We start from the raw sequence: 23,882 nt of genomic DNA on the forward strand, positions 1-23,882 counted from the left end.
CATTGACCTGGAGTCTGGACAGATAAACAGACAACCGCTCCTCGATCCAAATCATCGTCCAACTGCTTTACTACATACCCCGTCGATTCTGGTATCCCGTCGATTCTGGTATCCCGTCGATTCTGGAGCCCTTGGATGACCCCGAAAGTCCATGTTGCCATTCGCCTTGAGCACTTGAAACAATGCCTATTCGGCGTCGATGATCTTACCGAACTTAACACCTCCCGTGCTCGCGGGGTGCGAGTACCCACCCCGTCGCGCCTACTGGGAAAGGCGTAGTTAAGGTCGATGATCTACGCCATGCAGCTTGGAGAGAAACATTGGCTGGCTTTGACCCATTGGAGGATTAGATCTGGTGCGTGGGCGGGTGAGATAGGACAAAATCGGGTCCCTGTTATCGATCCAGCCTCAGTAGCCCAGTGGTAGAGCGTTTGCCTAGTATTCATCACGAATGCCAGCAAAAGGTCCAGTGTTCGACTCACTGTTGAGGCAAACCTTTTGCCACAGTAGAATATCTCCCTCTGAGGTCATGGACAGATGCGTTGCTTTTTACGACGATGGATAACAGATAGTATACATGTGGCATAACAGACATATCACGATAGAGAGCATCTTTTACACATGGCATTCAGCATCAGTCTTGGGAATATTTTTTGTTTTGTGAACAGCTGTTGCCTATTTTGTTGTTCTTTTGGGGGAGAATTCTTTTTGGATCGCAAGTTTTTGAGGCCATCTCGTCTACGAGAATACTCATGTGATATGTAATCATTGATGAGACATGGAATGCTTTATACGTTGGAAGGAGAGCGGAACAGAGGATGCTTTTTCTTGGTTGTTTTTTACGAGGATGATGATGGTTGTTGGGAGGGGACGCTTGTGTGAATCTAGTGATTTACGAGCAAGAGGCACGGGTATGTATGTATACAAGCAAATATGAGATGTACATAAAGGAGGAGGTGTTGGAGAAGGAGATTAATCAGAAGCCGACGAATCATGATATGAGAGAAAGAGAGAAGATAAGGGTAGGGAAATGGGCGCACCTGAAGGCCATGGATCCTCGGGATATCGTCGGCCAGGGTGCGGTTAATGATCTGGTGCTGCTTAAGCATCGACACTCCTTCGAAGGATTTCTCGACGACCTCGACGACGAAGAACGACCCACACCCGCCTGCCCGACGAGGCCGGAAGAACAGTCAGAGGGAAGCGACGGCTTTCACGGAGGGAAGCGACGGCTTTCACGGAGGGAAGCGAGGAGACCACCGACCGGAGACGTCTTCGACACGGACCCTAGCCTCGGGGAACTTGCGTGCGAGTTTGGCGGAGATCGAGGCTTCGGAGACGGGCGGAGCGGGGGGGTCTGGGACGGACGAGGACGAGGAGGCGGAGCAGGCGGACGGACGCGCGGTGAAGGGGCGTTGCTGGAGGATGCGAGGGGCGGACGGGACGCCAGGGTCTCGGAGGGACGCCCGGGCGAAGCCTCGGCCTGTTCGCGGCGGGACGGGACGGGCGGTGCAGGCGCGAGGGAGGGCGCGGTGGAGCATGGCGTGGGGCGTTCGGTGGATAGGGCGGTTGGGCTTCTCTGCGCTGGAATGTGTCGCTGCTGAAGACGGGCGTCGTCCAGGCCGGCCGGCTCCGAATATCTCCGCATCCCCGCACTCCACACTCCAACCCCCTCAAACCCAGTTAAAGTTCACGTTCACGTTTAACGTTCATGCACAGTTTTGTGTATCTGTTTATGAGTGATTTACCAAAGTAAAAAGAAAATCTAAAAGAAAAGGGAAGGGAAGAAACAATTGAACTTGTATACATTTATACAAAAATCAAAGGAAGACCAAAAAATAAAACCTCCAGTACGTATGCATGTATTGAAGTAGTATTGCCAACAAAATAAACGACCACAAACATATTTTTTTGGTGGTTTTTTTTTTTTCGGGATGAAGAGAGAAAGAAAGAAATATCTTCCTGCCTCCCGCCTTTCTCTCTTCTCCCCCCGCCCCCCCTTTTTTGTAACAAAAGAAGCAGAAACTTTTAGTGTTGTTTGCGGAATAGAAAGAAGAGTCAAAAAAAAAAAGGAAGAGATGTCCTGACACAAGTAGAAAGAGGAAGGCCAAGACTGAGGATGGGGATTTTCTTATTTGAAATCCATCAAGTCTCAGTAGAGAAGAGAGCGGGAAGCAGGAGGAGGAGAAGGGAGACAAAGGAAGAACAGAGAGACAATCAACCGAAGATTTTGATCGTGCCATCAGCGCCGGAGCTAGCGACGAATTTAAGAGAATGGAAGGGGTTAAAAGCAGGAGAGTTAGGGTTATTAGAAGGGTTGAGATGGACGGGGAGGAGGGAGGAAGAGGAGGAGAGGTTGGAGGAGGGGTGGAACTTGACGTCGAGCACGCCTTCCTGGTTGGACTTGTATCGGTGGGACGAGATCTCTTGGAGACAGGTCCGGGAGCCCGTCAGGTCCCAGAACCGGATCGAACAGTCGTGCCCGCCCGACACTAGGATCAGACCCGTTGGGTCGATCGATAGCGAGGTCACCGAATCCAGATGGCCTAGCATCGAGTGCGTGCATGCTCCTGATCATCTCGTTCACAGTCAGCTCTTTCCCCCTTCTCATGTCTCTTCCCACTTTTAATCTTTCACTCACCCGTATTCAAGTCGTACAGTCGTATAAATCTATCCTCATGAGCACTGATCAAGAGAGGCAGAGTAGGATGAGTGACGATCTTATTGATCTGCGTGGCCGTCGTCCCATCTAAGAAACCAATCCAACAGAGAAAGAAAGTGGTGAGATCTCATGTGTGTGTGTGTGCGTGAGAGTAAGGAGGGGAAAGAGCGGACCGAAAGTTTCGTCACTCTTCAACCTAAGCGAGACTTTACCGTTCTCGAGTTCGAACAATTTGATGACCGAGTTAGTATAAGAGACGGCAACTTTTTTAAGGTCGGACCAGACGACTGCGACGCTAGTAGGGGTGACCTTGACGGGGATTCCATTAGCGCCGATGATGGTCTGTTCAGTCGGATTGGAGGCTTGGTGCGGGGACGGGTCGTCGTCGAGCAAGCCGTCGTAGCCCCAGCTGAGCTTGAGGGGAGAGTTGAGCTCGTCGGTGCTCCAGACCTTCACCGTGCCGTCGGCACTCACCGTCGCCAACAGCGCCTCGTCTCGCAGCCGCAGAGGCAGCAGAACCATGTCCCAGATCGCGTCGGTATGGCCCACAAAGCTCGCCAGCAGCGAGCGCGGGTCGTACGGCGCATAGGTCTCGTGCTCCGCCGGCGGCAGCGACCACACTGAAACAACTGAGTCTAGCGAGGCCGAGTAGATCCGCGGCGGCGACGAGGAAATGGCAACACTGGTGATCGTCGCCGAATGCCCTCGATACGTTATCTGCGGCTCCGTCTCAGGCCAGCTCGACGGACTCGGGCTGCCACGAACATCCGTCAACTCTCGCTCACCCGGAGGCTCCAGTCGCTTCTAAGATAAATCACTCACTTGGCTATCGAGGCGGGATTCAACCTCCACAGCTTGACCGTGCAGTCATCGCTTCCAGAGACGATAGCCAGTCCATAGCGATCGAACGCAATACACCGTGCGGCATCCAGATGTCTAGAAAAAAAAGACAATACTACCATCTCAAAAAAAAGGAGCAATAGAGATTGTGTGTTGAAAGCTTACGATCTTAGCGTTCTCTTAGGTTTCCATACTTTATAACCATCGAAGCCTTTCTGAACGACCGAGCCAGCATTAGAAGAGTTCTTTCCGTCAGGAGCAGTTCCGGAAGGGTTTGTGGCAGAAGATGATCCTAGCTGATTGTTAGCAGGGACAGGATGGTCATGTAACGTCAACCCGGCGAGTTCCTCGTCAGGCTTGATCGGTTGATGATCGAGTGTCAGCGGAGGCCCGGCTTTGGAGGGGACCCGGTCGTGCTCTTTCCTGCTCATCCGCATCTTCTCCTTCTCGCCGGCCAAGCGGAGCTGTTCCTTCCAGGACTCCGACGACTCTGGCCGGTAGATCGCGGTGAGCCGGGACTCGTCCGCATCGTCAAATACCGACACGTTCCCATCCTCGGCTCCGTCGTTGCTGCCGTCGCCACCATCGGAGGAGCGCCCGTGCATCACCAGCGGGGATAGTCGACCATCGCCGCCGCCGGCTCTATTGAACATTGTCTGTTGTTCGGTTGCAGAGATCTCCGGGGGATCCGAGTGGTTCACCGAAGAGATCCCGTTGGGGCCAAGATTGGAGACGATCCCGTTGTGCATCTTGTTGTTTGGCGACTCGTCCTCCCGGCTGCCGGCCGAACCGGCGGAATCTGAACCGACCATGGATTGATCAGCGGAAGAGAGGAGGGGAAGATTGGCGACGGTTAAGGGGTGCGACGGGGTGGTAGCCAAGTGTGCTGGGATTCCCGACCCAGTGGCGGCGTCGGTGCTCATTGGTGTGATTAGGAGAGGTCGTGAGGAGCTACGAGCGCGGGTCATGACTGGTGCACCGGGCACGGCTGAGGTCGTCGGATGGACGTTGGATCCCTGGGGAGCAGCCCCAGGATGTTGCGAGAATGAAGAAACATTAGGCTGGTGTTGATTGTCGATCGTCGAGACCTGGTAGAGCGCCGATCGTTGGGATTGATCCTGGGGACCGCCAGGATGGTTCAAGGGTCGATGGATCGGGTTGGGCGATGAATTGACTTGCTGGTTATTGCCGGGTTGATGGACGTTTGCTTGGTTTGGTCCGCCTTGTGCCGCTGCTTGAGTTTCGTTCAAGATCTTACGTGGCCGTTCGATCCCGGGGATTAAGGCGGATTGTTGTGGGAGTGGATTGAGTACCTGGTTCGAGGTGAGATAGTTGACTTCCTGCATACATCTGTGCGTGAAGTTCGAGCCAGATAATGGATGAGCAGATCGTCCTCAAGGCGATCACGATTGGGTATTTTGGATGATGACAAACTGTTTGAGATAGTCTCTACTCCTAGCCCTTGCTTTCGGATCCCTGCCGAGCCCCATAGCTGTCGTTCCAAAGCCGATCCCGGTGCCACCCATCATCGTAGCCATACCAGCGCCGGTCATACCGTTTGCCCAGGTGTTCACATTCCCATTGGTGCCCATTCGGACCATGTTTTGTGCTGCGACTGCAGGCAATGGTGGTGCGATCGAGATGGAATGAGCGGGAGCGGCCGAGGCTTGGACGGGCAGATTGGTGGGTAGGTTAGGCGGTGGCGATTGCTCTTGGTTGGTCGTATCAGAAACCATGACCGTTGGGCCAGTTGGCCGAGCTGAAAATTTGTTGTATAAATGTTAGCTTGCTGGGCCCGCAAGGTGCGCGATAGAAACCAAGCCACAAGATCACGTCACACGTACCAGCTGATGAAGCCGCGTTCTGCTCGTCATACTTTGGACTATCGGCTCGCGCCGGAGACTCAGAACCTGAGGCAGGACCACCGCCATTCTCAGCCATGCGTAAGGCAGCCAGTTTTCCAGCAGGCAGGGCCATCGTAAATGCGTTCGTGTTTTCCTTGTTCTGGTTATGCGATAGATACTTGGACCTAAATAGGGCAAATCACGGCCTCAGTTGCTGCCATAAATGGTGGTAATCAAGAAGAACTGACCGTTCCATCTTGAGAGCCCATTCGAGCATCCTGACCCTCCTAGCCAGATCAGTCTTGGCTTGTTCCCAGCTTCTCTTCTCGCCTTCGAGGAGGGCCACGCGAGCTCTGAGTTCGGCTCGTTCGATCTCCCAGCTATTCTGTAAGCTCAGGTGGGTGCGATGGGTTGATTGGAGGTAGTGGAGGACCTGTGGGAGGGTGATATTTCCTGTAGGGTTCTGAATGGGAGGCGGTGGTCCGATGTTGGGCTGCAATGGGTGGTTTGGCTGCTGTTGAGTCTGTTGGGCCTGTTGCTGCTGCTGCTGCTGCTGCTGTTGTTGTTGTTGTTGCTGCTGTTGTTGTTGCTGCTGTTGTTGTTGAGGCTGCTGAAACTGTTGATGTTTCTGCTGTTGGAACTGTTGCTGCTGCTGGTGTTGGTGGTGGTGGTGGTGAAGCTGCTGCTGCTGTTGGTAATGCTGCTGCTGTTGTTGTTGCTGCTGCTGCTGCTGCTGTTGGAGCTGAGGTGGGTTTAAGGACTGAGGGGATTGGTTGGGCGACTGTTGTTGGATTCCAGCCTGGAAGGGTTGTTGGGCTGGGTTATTGTTGGTGTAGAGTGGGTGGTTGAATTGGTTGTTGTAGTTGTTGATCGGCTGTTGGTGTTCGTTCGTCGCAGCGTTCCCCCCGCCGAGTGCATGGAGGTAGTTCTGAGTTTGGGCAGCCAGTTCGCGTGTTGGGTTCCAGGGGAGCATCCTGCTGGCTGGGCAAGCGTTCTTCGCGCTGGCAGTTCGGCGAGGGCTCGTGATTTGCTTATGGATTGTGTGGTCGACCGTCGGAGGGAGGAGGATGGGATGCTGGCAGTGGGGTGATCGAGGTGGAGAGGGCCCCGCCCCGGGGGAGGACTGCCGCAGTGACAGGGCGGTGACACCCCCAGAGTGACATCACTATCTCAGCCTCGGAGCCCCCTCGAAGGGTCACACTTCAGGGCTCGGGGCAGCGATCTGCAGAGCCCACGATCAAGAATCAAGATCAAGGCTGGCGTGCCACACATCATGGGCCATATGTTTAGCCTCTCGACGAGGCAAGAAGAGGCGAGAAGCGTCTTAGAAAGAGATGCTCGGAGGGACCAGCGCCATGCAGCATGTTTTACAAATGCTGAACGTTGCATTGCAAAAGAATTGCCCTTGTCGTCCTGGTTGAACTTGCGGGCAAATTTGAGACAGAGCAAAGCATGCGCAAGAAGGCACCGGCCGCGTCAAGTCGGCTGACAGCCCGGGTGCTGCGTAGCACGCAGCAAAGACTTTGCCGGCAGCTTCGTTCTGATCGAGGGACTCGCCGAGGAGCCATGAGTTCAGAGTCAAATTGGCGGTGTACGCCTCCGTCTGCGCTCTATATCGAGCGGCTGGTGGTCGCCCTTTGCCCGTCGTAGCAAGCTTCTTTAATGGTGACTGGGTGGAGTCTCTCCATCGATTTTTATTCCGCAGCTCCAGAGTCAGGAGGTCGATCCCTTGAGGGGCAACTCGTGGAGCAAGAATGGGTTTTGGAGGCTTTGACCCAAAGTGTACCTACCCATTTCAAACTTTAAAGCTCTTGGCAATACCAAAGGATATCAGTCTTGAATCTTGGTGAAAGAATCCCTTTGGCGTCTGGCGGCGTTGAAGAGAATTTAAGCGCTAAAAACCAAGCCTTTCTTCATTTTTACAACTATTTATCTATAATTTTAGTTAAACACGCAGGATGTACACATATTTATGTGCTTCGCACAGGAGATGAAACAAACAAACGTCTATGGACACATTTACATGCCTCAACCCGAATCAATAGATGTACTTGAAATCAGGATGTTGGTCACCTAGGTGATCCCAGGATCGCGCATATATGATGAGGTCCTCTTCGCTTGGATTGCCCTGCGGCTCGTCCTTCTCGTGATTAAATAAATCGATCGGATCACGAATACCAAAGCTGTGAAGTATCTCGAGTCTATTGGTGACTTTCTTTTTCTGGGCATGACTGAGCCACATGGTGTTCAATATACAGCACCCTATGATCATCACCGCGCTACATTTTCAGAACAGACAAGCGGCATCAGTTGGTTTGAAGACAGGGATTGCTTATGAACGATTTCTGGTAGCACGTATCGACATGCCTGACCAGTGACTTACAGAAATATATTGATTGCAGTCGGAAGGGAGTATCTTGGCTTGTGTCCCAAAGTAAAAATCTAAATACGAAAAAAGATTTAATCATCACTCCGAGTTCAGATCACTCGCCCATCTTTTGTCAAAGACAAAAACTTACCCAAACGCTAAATAACCCTCCCGAGTTTGCCACCATACCCCCCAAGGCCAGTGCGGTCGCTTTTCGCATGTGAGGTTCGCTGTTGTCCGCCGTCCAGGCCGCCAGGCTTGGCGTCACGCCATACGCCCCAGGGATTGATAAAAAAAGGGAGCCGTACCTCACATGATCGTTGCCCGAAGCATAAAACATTGCAAAACCGATGATTGAAAGCGCTGCGCTAAGACCACTCGCGATACCTCGAGATTGACGCCGATCTGACCAATAGGACAGCGCCAGCATATAAATGAAAGATATCACAAAAGGTGGAACTGTATTTGGACGAATAAGAATAAATCTGATCAGTTTCATGAAGAGCAAATCTTGAGATTCCCATGAGAGCTTTGAATACCTGAGAACAGCTGAGTATCGGTTGGTGAATAACCGAACTGTTGGAGGGATGCATAATTCAATGAAGGAATAAGACAACTCAGTTGGATTTGGAAAATGAACTGACCGTATTGACAACTACAAAGGCATCGAATGATTTTCAAACCGTGAGGGACCGGGGGTCAGAAAGTTTGCATAAGCTAGGAGAGATAGCGGGAAGAACATAAACACCAGATATTACTGACTGGTAGGTGTAAAATAAGCCAGACTGTAAATGTTAGATGCAGTTGCGAATTGCGCTACACTGATGAGAATGACGTGAGGGCTTTTGAAAGCTTCACAAATCTGGAGCTTAGTTGACTTGGCGGGGTAATTCTGGATGGAGGTGGCCGAAGAGTTTAAACTGGAACTGGGCATCTGGGCCGTCTTTAGTCTCGAGACAAGATAACTGTCGGCAGTCATAAACAAACATCCATCAACACTTCAGATACTTTTTCATGCCCACGTGTTTATGTAAACAGTAAAAATTTGGATAAATAGCTACTTTTTTTCTGCATCTGTCAGAAATTTCGCTTTCTCAAGGCTTGAGGGCAGAATGAAAAATCCAGCTACTCCAAAAACTGATGTGACGAAACCCTCGATCTGCGCAGATTGCCCGGGTACATAACCAAATTGAATTGAAGAGCAAAATCATTTGAAGAGGTTAGTTTAATCTGCGCCAGATGTCGAGTACTATACAATTTCTTATAGGAACTTGCCAGAAAAACCCAAGCCCAACCGGGGCGTCCCCAATGACCATCAAGCTTGATAATAGCATATGTGAGCAATCCAGACGCCGCTGCAGCTATGCAGATTGTACCGAAGAACATAGCAATTCGAAGCTGCAGCTCGGACCTGTGACCGACCTCAATAACAGGTAATGAATAACTATCACTCGATCAGGCAAAGTGCGAAGACTTACGCACCTGGTATAAAACGTTGAGAGGTAAAGTAGAGTAGCTGGAAACATTCCACCTTTTGGAGTAATCGTTAAAATATAAAAGCGAATACCAAGATAACTGCTAAGAGTTGAGCTCACCCTCTACCAATCCTAAAAAAAACCTAGAAAGGATATGAAGAAAGTTGGACGCAATAAAAAAACTCTTAGCACATCTTATTAATTTGCTAATATTTGCCCAGGCCAAACCTGCAACTTTAGTATGAATAAAGTTTCTCACTGACCTAGATACAAGAAGTCCCTTGTAACTGGTACCCACAGCAATTTCCAATGGTTATAAACATCTAGAAAGGTCAAAATGGGAAGTAGAGGTTCAATATTACTCAGGCTCACCTATTAACCAAACCTTGCAAGCAAGTTATCAGTCCCCATAAGGTTACAAGTAAAGGGATTTGGATTCCAGCGCCGATCTTGCGTACCTTTGGAATCACAAAAAGAATATTTCATAAATAAAATGGGATCAAGGGTGAACCGAATGAAAAAGTGTAGAAGGGTTTGGTATGAGTTTTTGGATTCTCTTGGACTTGAAGTTGAAATACGAACCAATAGGTTTGATGGGAGCTCGATAAGCTGTAATAGAGGGAATAAGTCGTTCTATCCTTGACGTTCCATGGGGCATATTTAGACTGACAATGTAAGGGCTTGAGGCCCCTCAGAGAAAAAGATTAAACACTTCAGCCTGTGCCAATTTTCACGCCGTCTCGGAGCCTGATAGATATAAAGCAATCCTCACATGAATGTGACAGTCAATATCATTGAGAAATCATAATCGTTCAGATGAAGGTCTTTTTGCAGTCCTAGCATGTGAAATCAGTATTGGGAAAGTTAGCCAGGTGATCTGAAACCAACATGCCGACATAACAACTGGAAACGAGTTTATTTCGTACCAACGATCCGGACATTGCCTGTTTTAGTCCATCGAAGTACAAGGTTAGTGATTATCAGGCAATTTCAGAAATGTTTTAGGGTGCCGCGTAGGTAGGAATGAACATACCAAGGTTCGCGCGATCCAGGAAACTCAGAAAGAAAAACAGTCCCAAGATAGGGATAAGTCTACCCACAATAATAAATCCACCAAAAACAGCCGCATGAGCTCATGAAAGCATGCAAAGTATAGGTCGGAGTTTCACAGACAATAGATCCAACTTCAGTACGGCGTGTTTTCCCCATGATTCATCTTTGGTCGCTATTTCGGGGGAGTTTTCTTTGAAGTGTTGTGATCCTTTTGCATCCGACTGCATATAGCAGCCATCTTTAGGGCTTATCATCGTATGAAATGTTATGAACAAGGGCACTTCTACAAAATGGTTATGGAGCCTGAAGTATATCGTTTGTTGATGGAAAAGATTGATCCTAAGTTTTTTTTACAGAATGGCGATAGCAAGAAGGGTGTCAAATATTAGTAATATTCTATAAATCCACGCTGGCTCAAGAGTAAACTGCAAGTGGGCTGCCAAGACCAAGAACCACGAGTGTTTGTGTGTACAGTTGATAACGATATTCGGTGGCAGCCACCGCAAATTCTGTGCTCAAGAAGCTTTGTACATACAAGCTGGTAACCGGGCTAAATTCGTGGTGGAGACGTAAATACTGGAGTATCGGGATCAGCTAGGAAGAAAGGAGATGCTGAGGGCTACGTGGCCTCACGTGTCGGCCTCAAAGTTGGAATCAGATTCCGGATTCCACGGTGAATGAATCAAGCCTGCGCACGGCGCACCTGTTTTCGGAGACCAACGCCGTTCCCATGTCAGCCCATCCTGCCGCCCATCATGAAATCTCATTGCCAGAGGTGATACCCTTGTTGGGCGGCTGCGAGGAAGGGTAGATCGGCATCCATGGACTCTAGCTTAACTACGCCTTTCGAACGGAGGGTCCCGAAGGCTGTCCGGCGCTTTAGGCCTCGCCGCTTGCCCTCTGAAACGACGGGAGTTGTGTTAAGTTCGGGGACGGCTGCAGGAGCGGTGCGTGCTGCAGCCGGCCAAAAAAAAAAAAAAGAACTGCCCGTCGGCCGAGCTGAGGTATGGTACTTCGGGGGAAGGGTTTGTTTGAATATGTTAAACTGTGTTCATTAAGGTGGAAAAAGAAGAGAAAGTGGTCCCCAAGTTCTCCGGGCTCTCTTCCATCCCTCAACAAATTCAATTCACTCGTTCAAAAAATAGACACGACGAAGGACAGAAGCAAGGGACAATGTCCTCTGCAGAAACATCTATATACTTCAAAAAAGATCTTTTGTTTCGTTGAGAGGGAGAAGAAGCGGTAAAGAAAAGGAATATGCTGCTGATGTCGTTGCAAGTGATCGACGAAAAAAATGACATATGATCAAATTTGGTAAGGGTAAAGTGGTTGATTTTTGGTTTCTATGATGATATGGAAATGAAATCTATCTATATATAATGACACGAGCAACGCAAATCAAAAAGTCTATACATATATATGCGTAGATAAAATCTGTATGAAAAGGGAAAGGAAGAAGAAAAGGGATATGCTGGACCAATGAGGTAAGCTTGGAGGGAAAAGAAGAAAGTGTTGGGAGAAGAGAGCAGCCGGACTCAAGAGGGGTTTGAGAAGAGCATCGAGATACTCTCTCCATTATGAGTCTGCTCATCCGAAGCAGTCCAAAAAACGAAAGTGTGAATGTCAGGGGAGGACAAAAAGACGACAAAAAAATTGAAAAGGACACTCAACTCGCCGGATACTCTCCGCCAACACCGGGCTGATATCCATCGTCTCCAGCTTCCCAGAAGACTCAGAAATGTGGGAGCGTTGGTCGATGGTGGTTGTGACCACCAATTTGAGGACAGGTAGATAAGCCAATTTCGAGACGGCATCTCCGGATAAAAGTCCTGATTCAAAAAGGGAGGGGACGTAAGAGAGAGGATGAGAAGTCGTTTTAAGGGAGAGAAGAAGGCGAACCGTGTGAGACGATGGCATAGACGGCCTTAGCGCCGGCCTGGTCGAGTTCCTTCGCGGCCAGAGTGAGAGTCTCGCCGGTGTCGATCATGTCATCGAGCAAGATCGCGTTCTTGCCCCGGACGTCTCCGACAAGGATCTCCATCTTTTCCTCGAGGAGCTCGGTGTGGTCGGCTGGGCCGTTAGGTCCACTGAGTGACTGCCGAAGCACGCCCGCTCTCCGGGCCCGTTTCCGGTTGATCAGGGCGAAATCGACATCCAGGTTGTCGGCCAACGCCGTCGCTCTATGGCCAGGGGTTTCAAGTCTGAGTATTATGCGGGTTTATTTTTGCTAGGGGAGGTTGCAGATCACGGCTGACCGTTTGGCGCCCCCAGCATCCGGTGAGACGATGATGCTATTCTTCCAATCCTCGACGTTGGCCCGTATCCATTTGGCCATGATGGGTTCCATCCAAAGGTTATCGACGGGGATGTCGAAGAAGCCCTGGATCTGAGAGGCATGTAGGTCGATGGTGATCACATGGTCGCAGCCGGCGGCCTGGAGCATGTTGGCCACAAGTTTGGCCGTGATCGGCGCCCGCGATCGGTCCTTCCGATCCATCCTTGCATAAGGGAAGCATGGGATTACTGCCGTGATCCGCTTGGCTGATGCCGTCTTACAAGCGGAGATTAAGATCAAAAGCTCCTGTAAAATTGTTCAAATTCCAAAAGGAGTCAGCAGGAACACTCTTCAAGAAAACATCACACCTTTCGCCCTAAATAAAATTAACATCTCCGTCAAATCAGAAATTGAACTTACCATGAGTAAATCGTTTGGATCCGATGTACTTCCAGCGCCAGCTCCAGGATTGAACCCGGTTTGAATGATAAAAACATCTGTGAAAGTCGCGAAAGAAAGTTATTTTTGGTTGATAGAAGCAGCCAGAGGACTGAACCGAAAATGAACATGATAGATGCCAAAAACATTCTTCCGGTTTTCACAAAAAAGGCAATAGGTAGAAACTAATTTGAGAAGGAAAACGAATGAATTTGACAAGCCTTCCTCTCTGACGGATTCGTCGATTGCTACCGAAGTTTCGCCGTCGGAGAACTTTTTGACGTTACAGCCGCACAGGGAGATGCCTAATCTTGTGGGCAGCAATATAGCAACGACGGGAGGAATTCAAGAGCGTCAAAAAAGTGTTGTGTGAACGTGGGACAGAGGGAGGGGGCAGGGATGACGGTGGGATCGATTTGGCCATCTTAATTACATCCATTCTCGGGAATTTTCAAGAGTCACGTGAACGGCGTACCTATGGGCAACGGCCTGTGCGAGTTGAGGATGGCTGTTACCTGTGGAATAAGGATAGAGGTTGCTCGGTGTCAGCTTTACCAATTTTGTATGCGATCCAGAGGTCTGAAGGACGGACCAGTAATCAATTTAACGCCACCCTGTTTGCTGGCCATCATCATGCCTCGAGTCGAGCGGTCTAGGCTGTATCGTGGCTATGTTTGTCCGAGGGAGTGGCCCATTGCACTAGAGCGATGTGCTCCACAGATCATTTTATAGAGCTCCGGGATCTTGTCGGGTGCTGCGGCGAGTCAGTCACCCCCGCTCCCCCCTCTTCTCGCCGCAGACGCCATGCATACTGAAATATGTAGGGCCTTTGCGTGTGTATGCAGCAATCTCGATCTGGATGGCCTGTTTTTTTTGGAAATTTTCAGTGGAATATCTGATGATGGATTGGTTGATGCAGTGTGAATGACCAAGAAAGTCAATTTACAACAATCTGCATGTTTGTGATACATACAATCACCTTTCAAATTGATTTTCATCAGCAAGGGACTTGAAGTTTCTGGAGAGACAAGTTACATAATTCACGTCCCAGCAGACTTGAAGGAGCAAGTCCCAAACCCGGCTCTGGAATTGAAGAAATAACAACAAGACCACAAATTCCTCTTCGCGACCGCCTTGGATACTTCCTGGGACGTGAGTTAACTTGTCCCTCAAGGCTAAACTTCAAGTCCCTTGCTGATGAAAATCAATTTGCAAGGTGATTGTATGTATGTATCACAAACATGCACATTGTTGTAAATTGACTTTCTTTAATTATTCAAAAAAGGGAAATGCTTGACTTCTTGCATGGAGGGACCCAGAGGGACCCATAGTTATGCCAATCTTTGAAAGACCTCATCTGGTTTGCTGTTCAAAATTGTAGGAGTGTTTCATCTTGGAAGTTGAGCTCAAAAGTATGGCACTGATTGTGTCAAATTTCCTACTAAGAGAACAGAATGCATTTCTTTGTTGATGATCCAAAGGGTGTCAAGATTTCAGATTTTCCATGAATTTCATTTACTACTATGTAGCTGTTACAATGCATAGTAGTATTAAGTACACAAAAATTTCCGACATTGAGAGTGAGGCAGGTTTGGTTTCAATTTCCTACCAAGCAATCCAAGTTTGGTGGGGGCACTGGAGTTTCTGGCACCACATTTTTCAATGTTGTTGGAGCCTGGAGGGCTATGCACTCTGAGCCTTGCCGCAGTCGTGGTATCTTCTCCATCCCGGACTGACATCCGGGCTGGGGAGTTTTTTATTCACTACCATTGTGTCTCTTCCATTGCCTGTGTCACTACAAATGTACTGTATTTTTTCACTGTTGGTGGCAGTCAAAGTACAATATGTTAGTGGAAGTACTTGGGGCAGAGATAGGGAGTGGGAACTCAGCACTTGAGGCTATACAGGAGCGTGGACAATTGGTGAAAGAAAAGTCAGACTGTGAGTAAAGACAAGTGGTGGAGGCAAGAGGTCTTGGGAGTGAGAGCAAAGCTTAGCAGATGATGTGCACCAGACTCCAGAGGAGGGCGGATGGTTGGAAATTTTAGCCTATTTGATGCATTGTAATTCTGGGAAAGCTTGGACAGATTTTTGAGATGCACACTCAAATTCATGGGATCCTGGTGTTTGAGATCAGGTTTTTATCACCTTATGCTTGGCAATTTTGCAAGGTTGCAGCTGTGTTGGGCAGAAGACCCATCTTTACTGGTGCTGTGACTAGAAAGCCATCAATTTAGCACACTGAAAATCCTGAATTGTTCAAGCTTAATCAGAATGAAAATATGTGAAGCAAGGGTGAAAAGCTACACTGCACTGCAAAAAAGTGGTCATTTAGCGCAGCGCAGCAGGGGACCACTACACAGCCAGCAATGGTGCAACAAATACAATACATGTAGTGTATAGGCATATACATTTATGGTGTTGAAAGTTGGTTTGCATAATTTTATGCATGCATAAATCATAAAATCATAAAAATATTTTGGTGAGGAAATTTTGTATTACATAATCAGACAGTCATATCTCCTGCAAAAACGATTTTATGATTTTATGATTTATGCATGCATGAAATTATGCAAACCAACTTTGAACACCATAATTGTATTGTATTTGTTTTTGAACTAGAGGCCAAAGCAGCTACACCGCTGCAGGATACAAGATCCATATCGCTGTATTCCCCTTTTTCTGCAGAATGGTCACACCTGAACCCTGTTGAGCCACACTTGCCATACAGTGATTGTAAGGCCTCTATTATGATCTACCGCACTGCACAAACATAAAACTATGGCCAAGCCTCCCCCCTCATCCTCAATACCTGGTGCTCCCAAGGTCATCTGTGGTTACTCCCAAAGTACCACCTCCTCCACCCCATCCCCCCCCCCCCAAATTGATCCGGTTGCACCACAGCAAGGCAAGGGGAGTGGGTGTTGTGTTTGGGGTGAGGTTCAGTTGCAACCAGAAAATGAAATAGCCAAAGTGTTGTATCATTGCTAATTAGGTTTTGATTTTGTGCACTCTAGTCTCTATGAAATATGGCTACAGTGATTGTTCAGAACTACTTAATTTGTTAAACAATTATGTGCCAGTGTATTCCTGGATAAATTATTTACTTGTCCCATGTACAGCCTGCCAGAAAGCCCCCCCCCCAAAAAAAAAAAAAAAAAAAAGGAGAAAAACAGTCAATAACTACTTGGCTTGTTGTGTGTCAGTGTCTGCCTGACTAAATTATTATACATGTCCCATGTCACTGTTCCCAAAAATAGTTCATCTGAGGTTGTGTGGTCATGTTGCAAATCATGACAGATATAGGCATGCAATGAACTGTCAGGATTACATGACAGGTTGTCACATAGCTATCATGAGAGTGAAAGCTCTATGTACCCCTCTGCACAGTCACTGCATAAGTGACATGTACCCCATTTTGCTTACCTGTGAAATTACAGGTCCTCTATGTCATTACAGGCAGGTGTAACATGTCCTAGATACATGAATTATTTTTGCATGCAGTGTGTGCAGCCTCCCTGAAAGCCCCCCCCCCTCAGAATAAAAACACACTCTACTTGACAGGGTGGTACAGTCCTTGGATGATTGTAGATTGATGAATGACAGCACCAGATTTTGATAAATCAACAGTGAGCACCAACCTCAACAAAAGTCCCAGATGAAATTGCAGATTAAGAAAAGATGGAAGATATGTGGATATGAAAAAAAGAGTGAGTCATGATAAGATCAAGAGAGGACTGATCATATTGATAGCTCTAAAGATGAAACCTCCTTGATGGGTAGCATTCTTTTTGGGGTGAGTGCAGCCAACCAGAATCTCATAGACTCTTAGCCACAGCTCAAAGATAGTGATTTGGATAAAGTTGGTCTTGGACTGCTTGATCTTTCTGGTCAGCACATTTTGTTCAACCAGTGATGAGGATGAGGATGTCAGGGGTACTGATGATTTTTTGTGTAAGGTTTGAAATTCCCATAGGGGCTGTTATAAGTGGCAGGTGTACATTACAAGGGTCAACAAGGCCATCAAACTATCCAGCAGGTTTGGAATAAAATTGACTTGGGTTCATATTCTGAACAAGTGATCAACCTGAAGCAACATACACTAGTTTATCAGCTTCAAGAGTTCTCTTCTTGGGGAATTGATTAGCCTTAACATGATATTTCACCCTTCAAATTGACTCTTGAAGAACTCTTGGCAAGCCTTCAAGAGAGCTTGAGTGCACTGGAACATTTCCTTGGATTTGGATTTCTTGTTTGGTTCCTTTTGTCGCGCGTTTGGCTGGATTATCGGCTTGAGGGTTGGAAGGAGGAGGGTCAAGAGAGGCAGGCCGAGGAGGATCTCAATGAAGTGATAAGATCTCATTCGTCGTCTCATTGGGTTTTCTATGTAACCAGTTCATCTGGAGAGGGAGAGGGGGGCTCTTGCAAGCAGGAAGTTGCCGGTGAACGTTGAGCTTGCTGTCCAACTTGCGCGGGACGGAGGGGGTCTTCCCTGCGGCCCTCGGCCTGGTTGATGACGTCAAAATAGAGCAGGGAGATGGGGATGAGCTCGGCGATCTCGGCGAGCTGGCGTTGGGTGGGTAGTATCGGGCCGGCTCTGGGAAGCGAGGACGATAATGACGGTTCTGGCTGTGTGGGGCTGGTGTTGTTGAGGACGTGGCTAGGAGAGATTGGCTTGTTAAGGCTGACTGGCGGCGACGGGAGACGGGTGAGAGGACGACGAGGGGCCGGAGATGCTTGCCCTGCTGAGGCGAGGCGAGGAAGTCGGTCGCGATTGAGTTGAGCTGTTGGTGGTCCGAGCCGACGATAATGGACGACAAGCAGGACTGAAGCAGCACAGAGGCTGTGAGTTGACGAACACGCTGATGAGACTCAGAGAGGTGGGAAGCACACCTTGTTAGAGTTGGATATACACTTAGGTGAAAACTGGGTTCTATCTTCTATGTACTTCACCATATGTACATAGTTCATAACCTAGTCGGTGACAGGTATCAACCTTAACTGTCACCGACGCGCACCTACAGTTCCGGTCCTCGCGTGCCCGGGATCCTCTCTCTTTCCTCACCGAGATTGGAGACCCGGGATCGACACGCGAGAGCTGACCCACCGCCGGACTGTATCGTGCAGGTTAGTCAGCTTAGTTAGCAATGCAAAACCGAGATTGGAGACCCGGGATCGACACGCGAGAGCTGACCCACCGCCGGACTGTATCGTGCAGTTTCCGTGCCTTTTATACACCTGAAGCGAGCTTAACAAAGCCTCTCCAAGGAGGAGCGGAGCGTCTCCGAAGGAGAGGAAGTCACACCATTGGCCCTACAGACTCGAGAATTTCTGGCAAAAAAACACATATTTTATTTTCAAAATGTTTTTAAAAACGGACCTACTTCGCGCAGCAGCGAAAAACTCTTCGCGCACAGCGACTTCCCCCAAAAGAAGGAGGGGATTTTTCCCAATTTTTTTTTGATGGATCAAAAGAGGGGGTCTTAACTGCCCTCTCCAAAAAATATTAGATTTTTTGGAGGTGTCCTTGTCATGTAAAAAAAAAAATCATAATATTAATCCAAAAAAAGGCACCCGCTACCCTGATAGCCCACCCCGGGGACTGTTCACCGCTAAGACTTCAGCCGTCGGGTACCCAGCCCCTCAAAAAGAAAGTTCGAGGGGCAGCAGCTCCGGGCCCGGCTATGCCCCAGCCGCCGTGCCGAGGGCTGGCACAGGCCATCGAGCGGAGTTACACACTCCCCCAATGACCGGCCAGCACCTGTGTGCATGTGGCACAAATTGCCGGTCATCGAGGGGGTGTTCACTTGGACCCGGTCATCGAGGGAAGTATGTACTCCTCTCGGTGACTGGCATGGACCCGGTCATCAAGAGGAGTGAACACCCCCCTCGATGACCGGAACGGACTCGGTCATCAAGGCAAGGATTTATTCCTCTCGATGACCGGAATGTTCCGGTCATCGAGAGAGATGTACATACTCCCCTTGACGGCCCAGTTGCTCCGGTTGTCAAGAGGAGTGAGCACTCCCCTTGTGACCAGAACGTCATCGAGGGAAGTTTGTACTCCTGTTGATGACCAAAACAGAGTGGCCATCGAGAGGAGTACATGATCCCCTCAATGACCGGTAGTCTGTGCTGGCCGGTCATTGGGGAGCGTGTAACTCCGCTCGATGGCCTGTGCCGGCCATTGGCATGGCACGGCGGCTGGGAGTTAGCCGGAGCTGCTGCCCCTTGAACTTTCTTTTTGAGGGGCTGCATACCCGACCGCTGAGTTTTGGCAGGTCAAAATTCCCCAGGGTGGGCTATTGGGGCAGGGGGAGCTTATTTTTTGGATTAATATTATAAAAAAATTTACATGTTGGAGGAAACCTCCAAAAAATCCAAGATTTTTTGGAGGGGGCAAGCAAGACCCCCTCTTTTGATCCATCAAAAAAAAAAATCCAGAAAAACTCCCTCCTTCTTTTGGGGGAAGTCGCTGTGCGCGAAGTATTTTTTGGCTTGCGCGCACAGCGGGCTTGAGGTCGTGGGACGGTCCATTCTGTGCGCAAAGAATTTTTCGCTGCTGCGCGAAGTAGGTCCGTTTAAAAATGTAGTTTTTATTTAAAAAAAAATCTGAGTAGACAGACTTGTAGCCTGCAATCTCAGCTTCCATTTTACAGTTTTTTACCTAGCTGACACACATAATTACTAGCCCACTCCACCTACTGTGAAGTGGTTCTGGAGAGGTGATCCAGCGGTTTTTGAGCTCAAAATTTGAAATTCCCTGAGCCCGCACGGGCTCGAAGGGGGGGATTGGGTACAGAAATCCACCATGTAACAACATTTACAGGACGTTTCTTTCAAGGGGGGATGGATATGGGGGAGTTTGAAGTGGGGGAAAATAAGCTAAGAAGCTTGCCATTCCAATGGTGCAAAGGGCACGGGATGAATCAAGAGGAAACAGGGAGATATTGGGGAAAATGGGGGAGCGTAGGGTCCTCCCTGCCATTTGTCTCGATCCTGTGGGGTGAGACATGTGACTTTAGAGGCAAGTCCCTCCTTCGGAGGTTGCTACACTCCCCCGAGGAGGGCACGCTTGTGTTAAGTTCGCACCTGAAGCAGCACAGAGGCTGTGAGTTGACAGACACACTGATGAGACTCAGAGAGGTGGGAAGCACACCTAATGGAAAGACAATGACAGGGTGAGAACATGAAACAAGGTGAGGAGAGTGGTGAGCATACCTGAAACCGAGTGAGTGAGTGGTTTGAGTGAATTGAATGAGATTGGTCACAATGATGAAGATGAAGGAAAACAACAATATGAAAATGGTTGAACTACATCTGCGGATTAGGGTTACCGGTCTCATCAACTAGGTTCAAACCTTGTTGGTATCAGTCCGCAGCACGGCGCATGAGAGTATGCCCGGCCTATGCCTCAATAGACAAGTGCCCGAATGCTCTGCTTCATCTGGCCAAGCCCGGCCTGCAGGAGTGCAAGAGTTTGAATCGTTTATTACAAAGACAAGGCCCTGCAGATGGGATGTGTTTTGGACTTGCACGTTGTTGAGGTCCTGCACCAGGAGAGCAGCCTCCATCGCAGTCACAGGTGTGCCATCACGGCCAATCAAACTGTTGATGTCAAAAACTGCGGTCATCAAGGCTTGCGGTGATAAGGATTGGACAATCATGAAATTAGCTGATCGATGACTGGAACAAAACTGTGTCAGACTAACCTCCTTACCTTGACAACATCAGCCGGGTTTTGAGAGTTACATCCAATTCCTTCACTAAAACTTGAGCAAATCCAATACAAGGAGCATCTGTTGAGGTCAAGTCAGATGTTGCTTACTTTTAGCCGGTCCAACCAATGGTACTGACAAGAGCTTTGAACTAAATCAACAAATCTGAGGTCAGGTTGGGTGGTATTCCTTTGGAATTGAATTGAAACAGTAAACCTTGTCCAGTCAGCTGCGACAAACATTGTACATGGGGGTGGCAGTTCATATGGTGATACAGCTATTTCCTGACAGCCAGTAGCGCGGCCTAAGGTTCCGATCCGGTGCCCCGGAGACGGATATTGCCCATCCCGCACCCTGACCCTGGTCTTATCCGGAATCCGGCCGGATTTTCCATGATCTTAAAGCAAGGGGCATTTCCCAAAAAAAGTGCCAATTTGATCAGGTGTGCCGGGGATTCCCCGGTAGAGTTCCCGATTCATGCGGGTTTGACGGGTATTCCCCAAGAAAAGACCCTATTTTCGGGTGTTTTCTGAGGTTTACCTGCATAAATCTTGCTTTTGGAGCGCTTTTCACTATCTGGCCGGATTCCGGATCTCTTGAGCTCAATCCCAAACCCTGATCCGGCCTGCGGGGTTTCCGGATTTCTCCGGATCGGAACCTTAGCGCGGCCTGGAAGGGTAGTTGTTGACACCGCGTGGCTTGGCTGAGGATGAGTGAGCGTGGCGGTGGCTTGAGGTTGTGTGGAGGCAGCGGCTGAATGAGGGGGGCTGATGGGTACTTAAGGAGGGCTTCAAATTGAGTGTCCCCCCAGGGGATCCAGTTTCATCCGCCCCCTCCCTGGAAGCCCCCTAGTTGCTTGATTAGGCCCCTCCTTGACAGCTCTTTCACAGAGTCTTTCACAACCGGCCCTTTTTTGCTTGTTGCTCTGGCACAGCTGGAGGGTCATCCATAGGGCCTTTGGGTCTTTGGGGATATTTTCAACTGTTGTGTGTCTTGTCCAAATTGTGTGCTTTTCTGTTGTGTTCTTTCAAATTACAAATACACCAAAACTTAGATCTAGGTTTCCACGTTTGTGTGGATTTAAGAAACTTGGATACACAATGTCTTGGTGTATTTGTATTGCATTGGAAACCCAATACAATACACTGCATTCATAAAAAAATGTATTGACTTTTGACAGCTCTGTTTATGAAACTTAGGGTAAAAGCCCGTCAGAAATAGGGGTTTTTGCCCTAGTACTATAACTGTACTGAAATAAAACACTGGCAATAATGTGCCAAACTTGCTACGTGGAATTTAACCAATAAGTACAAGGGTTTAAAAACTCTTATGTAAGAGGAAGATATTTGTAATTAATAAGGTTTACTTATTAGGAACAGGGATATATAAGGTTTTGACGTAGAAATAGCTGGTAAGCGCTTAAACTGATTGGCTGCACGTCAGAGGCAGAGGTCTTACAGCAACTATTTATAAAGATATAACTGTAATAAATGCTTATAAGGGATATTGGCATTTTTAGAGTTAAGATCTAGTGATTTTTGTACCAAGAGGGCAGAAATAAAGGAAGTGGTGGCTTTGATAAGCCAGAGGAGAATTTTCACAAGTTAACCTACAGGTTAATGGGTGGTGAAATGTCTGGGGAGACCATTCTAGTGGCCCCATAACCTCTTTAAATACTGGAGAGGTCAGTGAAAGCACTGTAAAGGTCCCACCAATTTTGGTTATGGGTAAATGCCAAGAGTAGACGTGTAATCTGCCTTGGTTATGGGTATTTTAATTGTACAATATTACACAACTTCCCTTACTCCCACACGTGACATTTGTATAACCGATTGTCACGTGAAATAGCTTAATATGAAGTGTAATATCAATTTGTACTATGTGTAAATCTCACCTGTGGCTCTTGTTTCACGGGGGAAAGGAATCTTACTGATCAATATAATTTTATGTATTTTAATTTATGTAATAATTTTTTATGTAGTTTTCCTGCTCTTTGGAGCGCTTTGTGGCTATATGTACATGTGTGGAAAAATGTATGAAGGAGTAGGAATGAGCCCTTAATTCAACACAAGGATTCTGAATATTCAATAATATTTCAGGATTTGTAAATGGTTTACAAGTTTTTGCAGACTTTAGGATACTTGTTGTATCTCTAAGGCTGACAACTGTGCCAATCCACAAGATACTACATTCTGGAAGTGCAATAAATTATACAAAAACTAGATTGTATTGTATTGGATAAAAAATACAATACAAATACAATGTATATGATATACAATACAATACAATACATGACACATGTATTGTATTTGTTGCACTGTTGCAGCCAGCCCAAAAGGTGGTGGTGAAGTGGGACCATTGCTGCATGCTGAAATCACAGGTCCCTGCCACTTACCCAACTCAAAAAGAAGTAGCACAGCAGGTGGGGCCACTACTCAGTAGCCAGCCAGTCATATAAATTCTCATTGCCACTGCAAGCAAGATTAACTAAATTTCTTCAAGACTCAGGCACCTCAAGACTCCATTCTACTCAAGCTCCATATTAAGATTTGAGATCCCTCCCAGACTATCTTCTTCCTCCCCTATTTCTTTGTTTGCCTTGTTTTTGTTTCTTTTTGTTTCCCCCTTTTTTTTATAAAAAAAATCTTCTCTTTTTTTTTCTTGGTCCTAGCACATGTACATGTGGGTTTATCATTGTTTTTTTAAAATATCTCAGTTTTTTCCATTTCTTGTGTACTGGTCCTATCTCTGCATTTTTATCCTTATGCGTGTGGTGTTCTCTGTTTTCTTTCTATCATTTCATTTCATTTCATTTCATTTCATTTCATTTCATTTCATTTCATTTCATTTCATTTCATTTCATTTCATTTCATTTCATTTCATTTCATTTCATTTCATTTCATTTCATTTCATTTCATTTCATTTCATTTCATTTCATTTCATTTCATTTCATTTCATTTCATTTCATTTCATTTCATTCTTTGTCTTTGTCTCTAGGCTGCTGTGTTTTGAGCGCTAGCACGCACAGGATGTGATGAATTACATTTGACAGGCCATCCCCAGAGTTCAAGTTTGAGACAAACTTCAAGGATGGGGTGTCATGAAATTCCTGTTGAGTTGTCTGTTAGTCTGCTACCATGATGTATCACCACAGTATAGAGGGCTGTTGGATCGACCCATGAGCACTACCAACCAACCACCCAGCTGGC

The 23,882-nt window shown here is 47.8% G+C and overlaps 3 protein-coding genes across 3 annotated transcripts; all 3 read right to left on the reverse strand.

Annotated features, from left to right (window-relative positions):
• Window positions 1–839: 839 nt before the first annotated feature.
• On the reverse strand, window positions 840–1,541 carry PtA15_16A73 (uncharacterized protein; the record flags this gene model as incomplete). The annotated part of the gene is made up of 3 exons (XM_053164151.1): window positions 840–884; window positions 1,041–1,168; window positions 1,265–1,541. The coding sequence occupies 3 exons, from the start codon at window positions 1,539–1,541 to the stop codon at window positions 840–842; spliced, it is 450 nt and encodes a 149-aa protein (XP_053027722.1).
• A 676-nt stretch (window positions 1,542–2,217) lies between these two features.
• On the reverse strand, window positions 2,218–8,648 carry PtA15_16A74 (uncharacterized protein; the record flags this gene model as incomplete). The annotated part of the gene is made up of 17 exons (XM_053164152.1): window positions 2,218–2,254; window positions 2,375–2,570; window positions 2,642–2,749; window positions 2,836–3,416; window positions 3,485–3,598; window positions 3,668–4,852; window positions 4,937–5,261; window positions 5,347–5,531; window positions 5,595–5,839; window positions 6,146–6,469; window positions 6,815–7,074; window positions 7,420–7,625; window positions 7,730–7,788; window positions 7,866–8,173; window positions 8,254–8,290; window positions 8,359–8,369; window positions 8,477–8,648. 17 exons carry the CDS (start codon window positions 8,646–8,648, stop codon window positions 2,218–2,220), a joined length of 4,353 nt encoding a protein of 1,450 aa, XP_053027723.1.
• Window positions 8,649–11,777: 3,129 nt separating this feature from the next.
• On the reverse strand, window positions 11,778–13,590 carry PtA15_16A75 (uncharacterized protein; the record flags this gene model as incomplete). The annotated part of the gene is made up of 8 exons (XM_053164153.1): window positions 11,778–11,825; window positions 11,914–12,071; window positions 12,142–12,422; window positions 12,498–12,823; window positions 12,938–13,014; window positions 13,177–13,265; window positions 13,431–13,470; window positions 13,548–13,590. 8 exons carry the CDS (start codon window positions 13,588–13,590, stop codon window positions 11,778–11,780), a joined length of 1,062 nt encoding a protein of 353 aa, XP_053027724.1.
• Window positions 13,591–23,882: the final 10,292 nt, after the last annotated feature.

Source organism: Puccinia triticina, chromosome 16A (assembly GCF_026914185.1).
Source record: "Puccinia triticina chromosome 16A, complete sequence".
Classification (NCBI taxonomy): Eukaryota; Fungi; Basidiomycota; class Pucciniomycetes; order Pucciniales; family Pucciniaceae; genus Puccinia; species Puccinia triticina.